The 14,220-nt window shown below is 47.7% G+C and overlaps 1 protein-coding gene across 2 annotated transcripts in view; it reads right to left on the reverse strand.

The window, feature by feature from the left end:
* Positions 1 to 814: 814 nt before the first annotated feature.
* Positions 815 to 14,220, reverse strand: part of FAT3 (FAT atypical cadherin 3) — a 643,002-nt gene continuing 629,596 nt past the window's right edge. Inside the window, exons 23-28 of one of the 2 annotated variants that reach the window (XM_038568332.1) lie at positions 12,475 to 12,628; positions 9,967 to 10,622; positions 6,204 to 6,317; positions 4,523 to 4,582; positions 3,935 to 3,970; positions 815 to 3,290 (exon numbers count right to left, since the gene is read on the reverse strand). In XM_038568332.1, the coding sequence (XP_038424260.1) occupies positions 2,668 to 3,290; positions 3,935 to 3,970; positions 4,523 to 4,582; positions 6,204 to 6,317; positions 9,967 to 10,622; positions 12,475 to 12,628 (1,643 nt within the window). In that variant the 3' untranslated portion in view covers positions 815 to 2,667. The remainder of the gene's footprint in view (positions 3,291 to 3,934; positions 3,971 to 4,522; positions 4,583 to 6,203; positions 6,318 to 9,966; positions 10,623 to 12,474; positions 12,629 to 14,220) is intronic. The other variant, XM_038568333.1, reaches the window with a different exon arrangement.

Below are 14,220 nucleotides of genomic sequence, written 5' to 3' on the forward strand. Positions count from 1 at the left end.
AATGTTATAGAGAAAGAATACCGGTTAAATGATGGGTTCTAGTTTAGCTACTTCACTTTCTGCATGAGCTTGGGCAAGTCTCATCCCCTCTCTGGCCATGTTTCCTCTTTTATAAAAAACAGAGATTAGACAAGCAGACAGCTCTTTGGGTCAGCGGTCACCCCACCCAGTTCTATGCTGGCCTGACCACAAGCCGTCCTGTAACCTACAGGGAAAACTAGCTATCCCCCCAAAGTGAAAAGATACCATGTGTTCAAAGGTAATGAAAACATAACACATGCTTGTCCGGTATACATTTAGCTGCAGAGCTACTCTGCAGAAAATCAGGGAGAAGATCTGCTGAAGAAAGAGGTATTTTATCTAGGTCAGAGCAAAAAGAGTGGGCACAATTTTCTTGGGTGACTTCACAACAGCATTAGGATCTATTTATTCCTTCATTACCGTGTCACTCAGGCATTCTCCCTTGAGGAGATGCTGTGTAAGCAGTAGTGACTCATCGGCATTAATCTCGTTCTAATATTTCCTGGGGGCAAATGAATTGTTGGTTTTACTTTGATGGTTTTTATGTCATTGCATTATTAAAAGTGTAGCAGTGATTCTATTCTAGGCCATTAGTTCATCATTTTCTCCGTGACGCTTGCAAATGTGCTTCTTACCTAAGAAAAATACCAAAGACTTTATTCTCAAAAGCAGCCTCAGTGAAATTTCATTTATTTCAAGACCACAGTGCGGGTAATGCTTCCATGAGTAGGTCCAACCAAGAGACAGGGAGAGGAGAAAAGCTGAAAAATCTGTGAAGTGTATCCTCGACTCAGGAAGCTTGGGAATGAAAAGGAATTTTTTTTTTTTTTTTTTTTTTTTTACAATGAACTTCAGAACACTGACTCCTACAAAGAAGTGCCTGAACACAACTGAAGCAACTAAAAATATGTCTGAGTGGATGATACACAGATTCAGGACAGTACAATCAACACACCAATGCCATATGTCACCAGAAACCGTGGACACAGAGATTTGCTCATGAAGCAGATAGTGCAAATATGCATTTATTTACCATGGCCACTGTGCACGCAGCCATAATCTGATTGAAGCAGAAGAGGAAAGTCACTCAACTTAGTAACTTTAAGCTTTGAGTATTGGGGTTATCGTATCTCTGGCGGAATGATTCTCCTGTCAATTTTGGAAATTCAGGGCCAGAGCCCACATGTCAGAAGACAGGAGAACCCCGGGGTGTAATTAAACATTACACATCTTTCAAAGATGAGTTTAGTCCTGGAAAAACTATAACAAAATATTATTATTTTTTTAAAAAGCACAGTTTTGTTTTAAGTCAATATAAATGGCAGTACCTAAATAAAGTTAACTGAACCGGAGTAAAATATGGCATTTGGTGTTTCTCTAACATTGTAGAGATCAGAGAAATTGGAAGGTCTGCCTTGCTGGCAGTATTTTCAACACAGTCCACATCCTAAAACCTTCAGGTTAGCTTTCCTCAAGAGCAGCCTTATTGAGTGCAAGCACATTTATTTGTACATAGGCCCAAACACACAGACTATTATAATCTATACACGAGAACTACTCTACTTTCTTCTTTCTCAAACATAATTGCATTTATAGTGATGATGCTACCAATTTAAAATAACACTTAGACTTTATCTGCATTATCAAGAATTGTGATTATCCAGCTGAAAACTTTGAAAGTCCATTTCCCTTTTTCCCACTGAATTTGAATTCTGTTTAAACCTCTAAATGAACAGTGTGCCCAAGTATGATTTTTTTACTCCTTTTCCTTCCTGATTCTCAGAACAAAGGCCAATTTCTACAGTCATATTAAAATTGTAGCTATAGCCAGGAATATTTACCGGAAAACACACATAAAAAAAAAAAAAAAAAAAAAACAGATAATCACATTCTTTCTAATGTCTGAACAATGCTAACCTTCCCCCAACCCACAAAAGCAAGCCCAAATATTCTCACATTCCTCTCCACTGATATCCTTCTCAAAGATCATAAAGCCCAGCTATATTATATTGGAGGCTTAACACAAACAAAAATAACTAAGCGTACGAACCATGTTACCCAAACCTAATTTTATAGCTGAAAACTGGACAGCTCATTAAAGAAAAATAGAATTGATTTTAAAGGCTTCAGCCCATTTTTTTGTTGATTTAAAAAAATTTCTCTTTTCTTTTGCCTAAGAGACTAACTTTTCCAACCATCATAACTACTATTTTCATCCCCCTCCCCCCATTGGCTCAAAATGACATGCAACAGTGCCTCTTTGCTCGTTGCCAGTTATGAATACTGCTGGCTCTGCCGCTGTAACCCTTCCGGGTCCCAATACTGCACAAAGCCACACGAGACGGGCTGTGTAACCAAGCAGGTGGAGTGTATTCCTTCGTCGACACTCAGTGCCCGGTCCTGGTCGTAAACGCAGGTACCTACTGCAAGGCTCTCTCTGTCACTTCTAAGAAACAATCGGAGCCTTTCCTTGTCACCCGGCTGGAGTGGAGCTTGCCCATGCGCGACGGCAGGACTTGTGAAGAAGTTCCTGGCGGCACGTCTGGTGTCCTTCGGGCCACCGACGGCGGAGACAGTCGCCAGCGCGGCCAGCCTCCGTCCCGCGGTTCAGCCAGACAGTGCCAAGCACCCCGGCAGGTGCGCCGTCTACACCTGGGTCTGGTGCTGAGTCTCGATGAAGGGAATGTGCAGGCTGGCGAGACTGAGCTCTCCCACGCTCTCGTAGTCACTCATGGCTGCTTCGGAATCGTCAAAGCCGCAGCTGGCCGACACATCCGAGGACGAGGTGCCTCTGGAATTGTGCAAGGACAGAGACACGCCGTCGGCGGGGCCCGCCGTCTCCGCGCCCTGGTTCAGGCTCACGGCAAAAGTACTAAACTCACAGGCGGCGGGCGGGCCCACCAAATCCGTGTCGTTGGGGAACGGGTGGGGGGGCAGGTACTGGCTGGGGTGGAACTGGGGCCGCCTCCTGCAGTCGGGGCTCAGCGTGCCAGCCAGCGACACGGGCTGGGAGGGTGGCAGGGCCTCGTACTGGTCCGGGAAGTCCTCCGGCAGCGGAGGCGGCAGCTGGTCCTGGGGCAGGAACTCCTCCTCGTGGGGCGGCGGGTACTCGCTGTCGATGTCATAGCCGCCCAGGTAGTAGTCGCTCTCCAGCTCCCGCGTGCTGCCCTGCGGCGCAGAGCCTCCCTCCTGGTTCTCGTAGTTGGGCACTTCCTCTATGTCCGACAGGCGGGCCCCGGGCATCCAGTCCGAGGTGTCCCAGTGGTAGGCTGTGGGAGAAGCGCCCCGATGTTAATTTCCTCCAGACTGGGGCTGGGGTGCGCTCGGAAAAGGGGTGGACAGGGACACAGCACCTGACATGCAATTAACATCCAAGAGGCCCTAAGGTGCCAGGGGCATGTGCATGCTCCTTACAGGGCTCTAGCAGGGACCAGCCATGCTCTGGCCCCTGGAGAATGAGGCGATGGCCACTCTGAGAGATAGATGGTGCCTGGCTGCTGCAGAGCCTCACACTCGGCCTTGCCGGGAGGGATGGCCAGCCCAGCCGGGGCATGCTGAGGAAACACAGTCCCAGCACCCCCTCCCCGCTATTTCCTCTTCCTTTCTGTGTGCTGGATGCAGAGCCAGGCTGGCAGCATGCTCCCAGAGAAGGGGCGGGGGTGTGGGCCATACTGTGGTCCACAGAAGGCAGGGCGATGCATTGCAAATGGATGAAGGACACGCACAGTGGGAAGGCTGGGGGAGGGATGCTGGTGGGACTTTCTCTTCCAATGCCAAGCATACAAGACACCTGGAACATGCAAAATTCAGATCAAAGAAACCCAGAAGGATGGAGAGAGAGGGACAGGGTAAGGGTGAGCTCAACAATTCAAAACATGTAAGTAAAATGTGATGCTGGGGTTGTGGCAGTCACCTCGGTTGTAGTTCTGTCCTTGGTCCATGATAGACACTGTTACAAATACAAAGTGAGACGTAAAGCTGATCATCTAAGCCAGGTGAAGAGGGTAACACAGAACATTTTAGATGACCTGAGAAGACATGCTCCTATTTCTTCTTGTTATTTGGAAAATAAAAAACAGATAAATCCCATCTATACCTGGCCCTAATTGTATTAAGTCACCACTAAGAGTTACCTGATGGAAATCAGATTATAGCTTTGAATGATTTCTTACACATTTCCAGCTTATAACAGGTGCTCAGTAGGTACATGTCGACATAAGAGTGAGTTTAGTAGTAATCTGGATTCCAACTGATTGGGTACTCTTCTCTTAGAGGGACTTTTATAAAAACGAGTACCCCATCGATTTAAAAACTTATGAGCTAATTTTTTTTTTTTTCTCCAAAGTTTTAAAATGCATCCCAACCCCTAGAGAAACAGCCGGCATCCTCTAGGTGTCCAGCTGATTAAAAGCAACCCCAGATCAAAGTAACAAGGAAGCCATAGTTTCAAAAGGATAACCCCCTACACCAAAGAAATGTTATGGAAGAAAAAAGTAAATACCTTCATTCTCTATAGTGTCAACTACATTGTTGACAAGCTGAATGACAGTCACAATGGACGCTTGTGGCCAGGAAAAGAAGACAGGGGGAAGGGAAGGACAGTTTCTGGTTAGTCACGTATTTCAGATATAAGCCAACTTCTCTTCACAACAACGGCAACACCAAAGGCTCTGCATGCAAACACCCAAAGCCTCCCCAGTCTGTCCATTAAGGAGTGCTCCAATGAACGCTCTTATCTGGGGGGTCCTGGGGGTACTTGGAACAGAAGGGCAACAGCAGCCAATCTGGGGCCAGTCCTCTGAAAGGCACAATCAGCAGGGATTGCTAGATCATAAATTCACACCTCATGGCCCAGTGAAATCAATCTGGGAAGGCAGTGGCTCATCAAGCTCATGCTAATTTCTCATTAATAACTCCCAAAGGCCCTCAGGGGAAGACCTCACATTCCCACAGATAATTATTTGCTGGTCAGCCGTGCTGCTCCAAACCAAATGCCAGAGATGGGACGATCACCTTTGCAGGAGTGATGGCTTCACACTCACATGATGATGCCACTGACCACCTAGAACCACCCAAGGCCCAGCTTCCACCAGTAAAGCACAGACAGGAGTCATCAGCTGGCCTCTGAAATAGAATCTGGGAAGGAGAATTCTGTGCTCTCCATGGGTTGATTTAGCACCTGATAGCAGCAGATTGCGGAGAGGTTATAAAATGAATTTGTTGAAAATTCCTAACACCAACCACTTTGGTCAGGACGAACCCAGAAGGTTAAGCATGAAAGGCCAAACGTGTGAGCCTAAGGACACACAGAGCAGAGCCGGTACGAACAGTCAGCCAGGTATCATTGCCAGAGCTCTGCCTGGAGTGGAAACTTCCATTCTCCCGTGCATCCATATAAAATGCAAAGCAGTGACAGCCTTTGTTCTGTTTGGGGATGGGGGCAGGAGTAAGCATCATGGCAGACAGATGTGGAGGTATGCCCCTGACCAACCCATCCTCCAGAGCTGGTTCCTTAGCTCCGAAAATCCAGTCCAGCATTCAGATCCTCTCCATAAAGATAAGTTCACAAGAGGTAGTGGTAGCAGCTTTGGGGTGTCAATGAGGTCCATGAACCATATGGAATTGCATGCAACATTTTGGGTAAATGTGCGTTTTTCTAAGTTGCTGATCCATAGTCACAGTATTCATAGAGTCTCTGAAGCCCCAAACCCCAGATGATTATAAGGGGACTTCAACAGAATGACGATGCCGCTTCTAGGGGAAGGGGTTTCTATGGGAAGGAAGTCTTACCTCTAAATGAATTTCTAATGATGGGGAGGTTGGGTATACAGGGAAGAGATTACAGCAGTAAAATTAGAAAAAGGAAAGAAATCAGAATTTTCTAGAGAGTATCATTTGGGATGAGGTGGTTCCCTTATGAGAAAAATCAAAGAGGAGGCATTTTTGGAGGTCAGGGAACTTGATCCACCTCTGACACGGATCCCTGGCCTGCCCACAGCTGCAGCTCAGTAGGTGCTGCCACAGCACCCAACGATGGGGCCAGCCCAAATGCTGGTGAACACACTCCCAAGTCCACGATCAGGTCAAGAAACAGAACCGATCACATCACCCTCCTCCCACCCACTGACCGCCAGCACAGGAGGCAGAACCCAAGCAGGGGGACACACGTCCTGAGCGCTTACCATTGTCGTCGCCAGAATCCGACTGGAAGGAGCTCAGGGACTGAACCTCAGAGTTGCTGCCTTTATTACTGCCTGCAAAGCAGGTCACTTCTCCGGAATCATCAACCCCTTTGTCTTTGCGGACAACCGGAGAGAAAGCAGAAATGACACTGGTTACCTTGTGCGTATGTCTAGCCCTCCCGCCCTCAGGGTTCACTTCTCAGAGCTCTTTCATTTGCTTCGAGAAAATAATTTAGCTCCACAACGGAAAATTGATTGTGTCACTGGGGGCAAAGGTCTGTCAATCAAGTGATTTACATTATGGATTCGGAACCCTTAACCCGTGGTAAATGAGCTTCCAAAGAGCTGACAGCCGAAAGTAGCTGTTCCCTCCTCAAAGTGAGGCGACTAAGTGAAGAGTGAAGGCAGGATGAAGTGGCTGGGTTGCTCTTTGCCATTCAGAGTTAATTTAAATCATTTACATGAACCGACGTGGTGTCAACACCAGGTTAAATGAGATTACTTATAAAATAGGGGTATAAATATTTTATAGGCGAGAATGCCATTACATTCATCCCAACTTCCATCTCTGGGGAGAGAGTGGAGTTCTCAGCTTTGCCTTCTAGAGGGCAGCGTCACATCATTTTTGGGAGTGACAATGTTCTGCAAATCTGTGTGGCAGGAGGGCGGTCAGTGGTGTGGACGAGCTTTATCTACCCACTTCTTCCTTTTGGCTATGCAAGGACAGCCTGAGCAACATGCACTTGCGCATGAGCAAATGCATACACAGACACACACACACACTACAGGGATATTCTCTTCTTTGATGATCTAAAGGAAGCAATAAAAACAAGCCATATCTTGATGTTGTCAAGTGAAAAAATGAATCAGTCACTTAGAGATGGTCTGGCCAGCTAACTCTGCCTTGCTTAACAAAGAAGGAAATCCACTCAATAAAAGCACAACAATACTTCGGGGGAAATCAAGCTGTCACATTATGAAGTGAGTGGAGGAAAATGATCACCAGGAAAAGCTTCAAATCATCACATGACGTTATGGGGAGAAGAGACAGTGACTTGTGATTAAGGGCACGGTTGCTGCTGTTGGTGACTGGAAATCACTGCTTCTGCCACAGAGGGTGAGGTCAGTAACAGGCACTGTGGCTGCCCATCTGCTGTCGGATGCTGAAGCCACAGCGGAACGGTGAGTTGGATAAACCACTGATACAAGTGAAGCTGGATGCTGGAGAGGAATTCACCTCCCACTGGCCATACTGCCCCAAATAGGAAAATGTGTCTCAGCAAAGCACAAGGTGAAGGCCGGGCTTAGCCCTGAACGCTGGGAAGGAAACAACAAGTGACCCACTCCGGGTGGATGCATTGCATCAAACTCCTTTCTTCATTTCATTTATTGTGCCCTCCATCACTAAATTAAAAAAAAAAAAAAAAAAAGCCTGATAGCCGGTGGATCGGCAAGGCTTTTATAAAATCGAGCCATACTGGTCATTTGACAGGGGATGTATTTATGGTGAAAATCCAAGTGCAAGGACTCACCATGTTAAAGTGGCACTAGAAAGATAGAGTCCACGGACAGCATGGTGGGGGCGGCCCCAGAAAAGAACAGAGGCCCTCCTCTGTCATCAGGTGTCCTCTCCCATTCAAACCCCGTCCCTCCTTCTGGCTAACGTCCCCAAGAGTAGTACTGGTAAGAGCACAGGCTGTGGATCCTGATGGGCCAGGTTCTAGTCCTCACCCCTCCTTTTGCTAGCTATGTGGTCTTGAGCCGCTTATTTCACCCATCTGCTCCTCCACTTGGGTGCCCACGTGGACAGCCATGAGGACTGAAGATCCAACATACAGCAGGGGCAGTTTTTTTACATTCTTCTGCTTCCTCCCCAAATCTCTCTGTCCTTAACGTTTGCATTCTGGATTCTGTGCTGACTCACTGAAACACTCTTCAGATGACCAAAAAGCTTGTAGGTGTCAAGCACGGTATTTTTTTTTTTTTAAAGCCTGTATCCTTCCCAACACTTTCACAGTGCACAACCCTGCTAACCTTATTAATGGTCTTGGCTTCTGCATAGCTGCCCTGTCCTCTTTTCCTGCTCTCTTGGTCTCCCTTTCTGGTCTCTCTCCCTCTGCCCACCTCCCACATGTAGGCATCTCCAAGTTCTTTCGGACGTCCAGCTTGGCCATCCTTTCTTTGCTCTGCCTCCTTCAGTGAGCTCACCCCCCGCTCCCAGAGAGTCAACCATTGTGCATGCAGATGATGTTCAAACTTTCCTCTCTAGCTTTACCTGTTTCCTGAAAAACAGAACCTGTCAGGGAATCCTCATGTGCCCTCTACACTCATCAAGCTGCTTCCTGCTTCGGGAAGGCCCTCGTCAATAGTTTCTTACCAAAATCTTACTTATGCTTGAAGACACAGTAGGAATTTCTCCTTTCTCCACAAAGAGGCCCTTTACCTCCTCTGCTCAGATGCTTGCCAGCTCCATGTGAAAGCAGCCTCCTCTGACCCTCTACCCCAACATGTATCATAGTACTAAAGCCCCAGCCTTTGGGAACTCCTGCTACTAGGGGGATCTCTGCTGCTGAAATATAAAGCAGTATGGCCTGATGAAGTCACAGGTTATAACAGAGCTTGCCTTAGCTTCATCCTGACTGGTTTTAGGCAGGGGAAGCAATCACTGCTGCTCAATTAGATGTTCATGGAAGCTAGCTAACTGGTCTCTGCTCTCTTTGCTCTTTGGGCCTTTTTGATCTGTTCTCCAGGGATCAATCAGAGCCATCCTTTAAAAATGTAAATTCGATCCTGCGGCTCCTCTGCTTAAAAATCTGCATTGGGCGCCTGGGTGGCTCAGTGGTTGAGTGTCTGACTTTGGCTCAGGTTGTGATCCCGGGGTCCTGGGATTGAGTCTGCACTGGGGTCCCCGCAGCGAACCTGCTTCTCCCTCTGCCTGTGTCTCTGCCTCTCTCTGTGTGTCTCTCATGAATAAATAAATAAAATCTTTAAAACAAACCTGCACTAATGTTGCCATTGAACTGCATTCACTTTCACTCGTTGTTCACCAGTCTCCAACTACCTTGACCTCCAAGATGTCAGGGCCTTTCTCACCACAGGACCTTTGCACCTGTGGATCTTTCCTTTGGCTAGACTACTGCCGCATGAGGCCTAAAGGAGAGGGAAATACCACTATCTGGACTGGACTTTTCCTGTCTTCAGGTTCACCCTCTTGTTTCTTGGACTCTGCATTCCAGCCGAATAGAATGGCTTGTGTCTTCTGAGAGGCTCCTCCACCTTTCCACAGACCTTTAATCCACGGTCCAACTCAAATGTCCGTTTGCGTGTCTCAAGTCTTCACCCTAAGTCTAGAAACAGCTTCTTCCTCTGACCTTCTGGCATATGCTCTCCGTATATCCCTTATGTCGCTGCAGTGTTTCAACTACCACCAGGGAGTGGTGTGCTTCTGTGAGGACACCGCGGGCTTTTAGAGTTGGCAGCTCTGGATCTCCCACCCTCTCTGCTGCCTGTTACTAGCTCTGGGACCTTGGACACCTGATCCATACTCTCTGAGCCTCATTTTCCCCACCTGTAAATGGGGACAAGAACCAGAGCAATTTTCCTGAACATTCGATGCCACAACACGTCACAACAAGTGCGCTGCCTGGTCGGGTTCTCGCTCCGTTCCCCGATGCCCTCCTGCTGCGCCAGCGCCCCCCCCGCCCCCCCCCGGCCTCCCGGGGACCCTAGAGGAACAAGGGACCCCCTGCGGCCCCCTACTCACTGTCGGTTCCCGAGTCCCAGCCGTTCTTCCGGATGGAGTCGCAGTCGGAGCGGCAGGGCGACACGGCGGGCAGGTTGGGGGCCACACTGCACACGACCACGCCGCGCCTGGCCGTGAGGATGCGCGGGGACTCGGGGTGGAAGGTGGTCATCTCCTGGGGCTCGCCGCCCAGCCCGTCCACGAGCTTGTCCAGGTTGCTGCGGGAGTCGCCCTGGAAGCAGGGCGTGTAGGCCATGGGGCGCACGGGCACCTGCGGGGGCCCCACCTCCTGGTAGACGTTGCGCGCGTCCCCGGCGGCGCGCAGGCTGCGGAACGGGACGCCGTTGCTCTTGTGCAGCAGGGCGGCCGTGGCGGGGTCCTGCACCAGCGTGATGTTGTTGCGCGAGTAGTTCTTGCGGAAGACCTTCTTGCGGAAGACCACGAAGAGGACCACCAGGACGAGGATGACCAGGAGGACCACGGCGATGCCGATGAGCTCCTCCTTGCCCACGTACGAGTGGCCGGCCTGGATGTTGGGCACCACCACGGGGCGCAGCCCGCAGTACTGGCCCACGTAGCCCGGCGTGCAGTTGCACACGAAGGAGCCGAACACGTTCACGCAGGAGCCCCCGTTCTCGCACTCCTCCCGCTCGCACTCGTTCACGTCCTCCTCACACCTTCGCGACAAAACACAGAGCCCGGCTCAGACTGCGGGTCCCGCGGCGGCCCGGGTCTGGGGCAGGGAGCCCAGGGAGGGCGCGCCAGGTGCGCAGGTGCGCAGGTGCGCCGGGTGCGCGCCTCGGGGGGCGGGGGGCGGGGGGCGGGGGGCGCAGGGGCTGAGGGGCTGAGGGGCTCCTCCCAACCAACCCGATGGCTCTCGCGTAGCCTGACCCCATCCAGGTGGGAGGAGGGCAAAGACCCGCAGAGGCGAGAGAAGGAGCCGCAAGGGAGCAAACGCGCTGTCGGAGAGGAACTGGTCTCCAGGTCTTCGGGGCCAGATGCATCTCAGAGTTTAAATTTTTACAATTTTAGAAACACCATCCAGTATGTGTCTTTCATGTTCCGTAACACACCCGCCCCACTGCTGGAACTGGCGGGGCCGAGGCCCCCATAAGCACATACATACACCAGTGCTTCTACAGTAAAGCATATGGATACTCACACTAAATGAGAGAAATAAAAACTAGAAATAGTCTCAGAGCCATTTTGGCTGGGTTTGCCACCAAATTGGTTTGCCGCTAACCTACCCTTAACCCTTTTAGTTCTCTGAGCTTTGGGGATTATGGAATTGCAGGGAAACAGCAGTGAACCTATATATACCTTGAATAGGGTTTCCCGAGGTAAGAAATCTTTGGTTCTGACATTTGCCTCCAACAGTTACTGTCATTTTTGGTCTCTCTGGGAACTGTGTGTGTGTGCGTGTGTCTGTGTGCACATGCATGAATGCATGACTGCAGGGTGGTTAACAGAGTAAGTGGGTAGGTGGGCTAGAGATCTAAATATCTTACAACAGATTCTGTGCTTACGATAAAAGTTAATACTAATGCAGATTATCAGGAAAGAATGATCAGAGCATTCTAATGAAAAATAATTAAATCAATTTTATTCTCCTCAAAGCAATCCATGGCTCACGTTGAGTATAATTATAAGGCAGGCATTTAAGTCTTATTCTTTCTTAGTTTAACATTATGTGAGAACATGGACCTTCCTTCTCCTTCACTTGTCTCTACTTCAGCAATTGCTCCGATGTGTTCATTTAAAGGCACGATCACTTATATCTTTGGTAATCCACCTTTTAAAATGTAGTCAAACGTCCCTAATTTGAACAGATTGAGGCCAGGTCATTCGGAAATTAGAATCACAGAGTATTTAAAAATAAATGCAGCTTTATTACTTTAAATTACATCCAACGATTCAAAGTCGGCTAAGTATTTCCTGGTAAAGTCCTCGGGAGATTTGCCTTAATGAATACATAAGACTGATCTGTAATTAGAATATCACTTGCTTGAGATTACATATATATACTTCTCAAATGATCAAGGATGGTTGGAAGTGGCGTTTCACTTAGAGCTTAAAACAGTCCCTTTCCATTTGACTAACACTTTAATTTCCCTCATTTCTTGGGGGGGAAAAGGGTTTGCAAAGGAAGGGTATGCTTGAGTTTCTCGGAATGATCGTAAAACGTTAGGCAGTAGAGTCCAGTTAATGACTTTTAGGGAAATGGGTGGTATGTCTGCCTCAGAATTATGCTGGAAATATTATGGGTCCTAGATGGATTTTATTTAAAAGAATTATTTTTTTAACTACAGAACACATAGTAATTACATAAAAATCTGTAAATATACAGAAGTATAAAGGAAAAAAATGTAAGTTACCAATAACCCCATTACCCAGAGATAATCCCTGTTAACATTTAATTTGCCTGTCCTACTAGTAGTAAATCTTCTGTCCCTATTAGTTGTTTACAGTTTTGCTTTCTTAGCAACAAGAAGCAGCAGATAGAAAGACTGTTGCACAATCTCAACTTACGTGACTCCAGTGAGCCCAGCTTTGCAATTACAGATGAAAGTGTTCCCGATGGGGTCGCAGGAGCCTCCATTCTGGCAGGGGTTTGGGAAGCAAGCTGTGATCTCCGACTCACAGTTTCTCCCGGTGAACTGTGAGAGACAGGTACACTGATAGCCTAGGGAGACAGAGGTCCTCATGAGCCACAGGTGCCACTGGCAATGCTCCGAGTGCAGGGACTCAGCCATCATGTGCCCTCCTGATTCCTGATTCCGAAGAGGATTATCAAGTTGGTTATTTTGAACTTGGGACCCATTTGCCACAAAGATGCCAAGTAATGGTTTGGGTCCCCTGTTAGTCCACAAAAATTCACTGAATTAACCACCTGCCTAAATGGGAGTGAGAATCGTTCAAGAAATAGACCCCAAGAGCAGTGGTCAAGATGGGAGAAGATGCTTTCCTCAGCACACTGCTACAAAAAGGCAGGAAGTTTCCAGGGAAGAGCAGCGTATCCCAGGTGCCATGCTGGTTCCTTTCCCGAACCCTCCCCCATCCTGTGCCTTTTCTGCTTAGCTGAGAACCACATTTCCCACCTAGAGAGGAAGTGAGGGGAGGACAGGTAAAACTCAAATGAGCCTCAGTTTGACATATGCACAGGTAAATGGAAGAATCCCAGCCTTCACCCAGATCCCGTGTTTGGATCCTAATTTTCACATCTTTGTCAACTTGCTCTACCATGAACCCAGCATGAGGAAATAGGCAGGAGTATCTCTACTGCAGAGAATATTAAATATTGGAGTGGGTAAGATTCCAAAAGGACAATGGCATTATTTATCTCTCAGAGCTGGAAGGGATGAATAATTAGTAAGGATTTTCTTTTGCCCTACTTTAAAAGATTTTTAAATTCCTTTTTAAATTAAAGGTGTAAAGCACATAGTAAAGAGTCAGATAGTTCTCTAAGTCCTATTTTGTACAACATCAGCTCTACATCCCCTTGAACAGCAAAGCTGATCTTTGAACCACATGGATTTGAACTGCCCAGGGTCACTTATGCATGAATTTTTAAAAGTTTGGTACTATAAACATATTTTCTCTTCCCTATGGTTTTCTTAATAACATTTTATTTTCTCTAGCTTTCTTTAAGAATACAGTATATCATATATATAACATATACAATATGTGTCAGTCGATGGTTTATCTTATTGGTAAGGCTTCTGGTCAAAGGTAGGCTCTATTAAGAGTTAAGTTTTAGAAAAAGTCAAAAGGTATACACAGATTTTCAACTGTGCCATGGGTCGGTGCCCCAACTCCCACTTCAAGGATCAACTGTCCTTATTGTTAATTCAACACCAAACTCCTCTTGACTAGGTTTCTCCGTGTATCGCTGTTTTGCCTGGTGTTCTGTATTTTCATAGCCTGCAGAAATCTTTCTTCTAAGGCTTTCTGATTACCCTGAGTGCCCTCTCGTCCTGCTGTGGAGCTGCTGTCCTGGGATCGCCCTCTCTGCTCTCCTGGGCTGGATCCCGTGTCTTTGGTATCCTCTGTCTTCCTTAACCTCTATTTCATTAGGATACACTCTACAGTAGCTTTCAGAGAAAAGGTTTACAGCTCAATGTTGTGAGATCCTGCATAGCTGGAGGTGTCTTTGCTTCACCCTCACCCCCATTCTGTAGGCTGTGTATAGAATTCTCAGCAATTCTTTCGAGGTGGCCCTTGAGAAATTTGAAGTCTTTTGGTTCCTAAAGTTTGTACATGATCTGTTTTTTTTTT

The sequence above is a fragment of the Canis lupus genome, chromosome 21 (assembly GCF_011100685.1).
Source record: "Canis lupus familiaris isolate Mischka breed German Shepherd chromosome 21, alternate assembly UU_Cfam_GSD_1.0, whole genome shotgun sequence".
NCBI classification, from domain to species: Eukaryota; Metazoa; Chordata; class Mammalia; order Carnivora; family Canidae; genus Canis; species Canis lupus.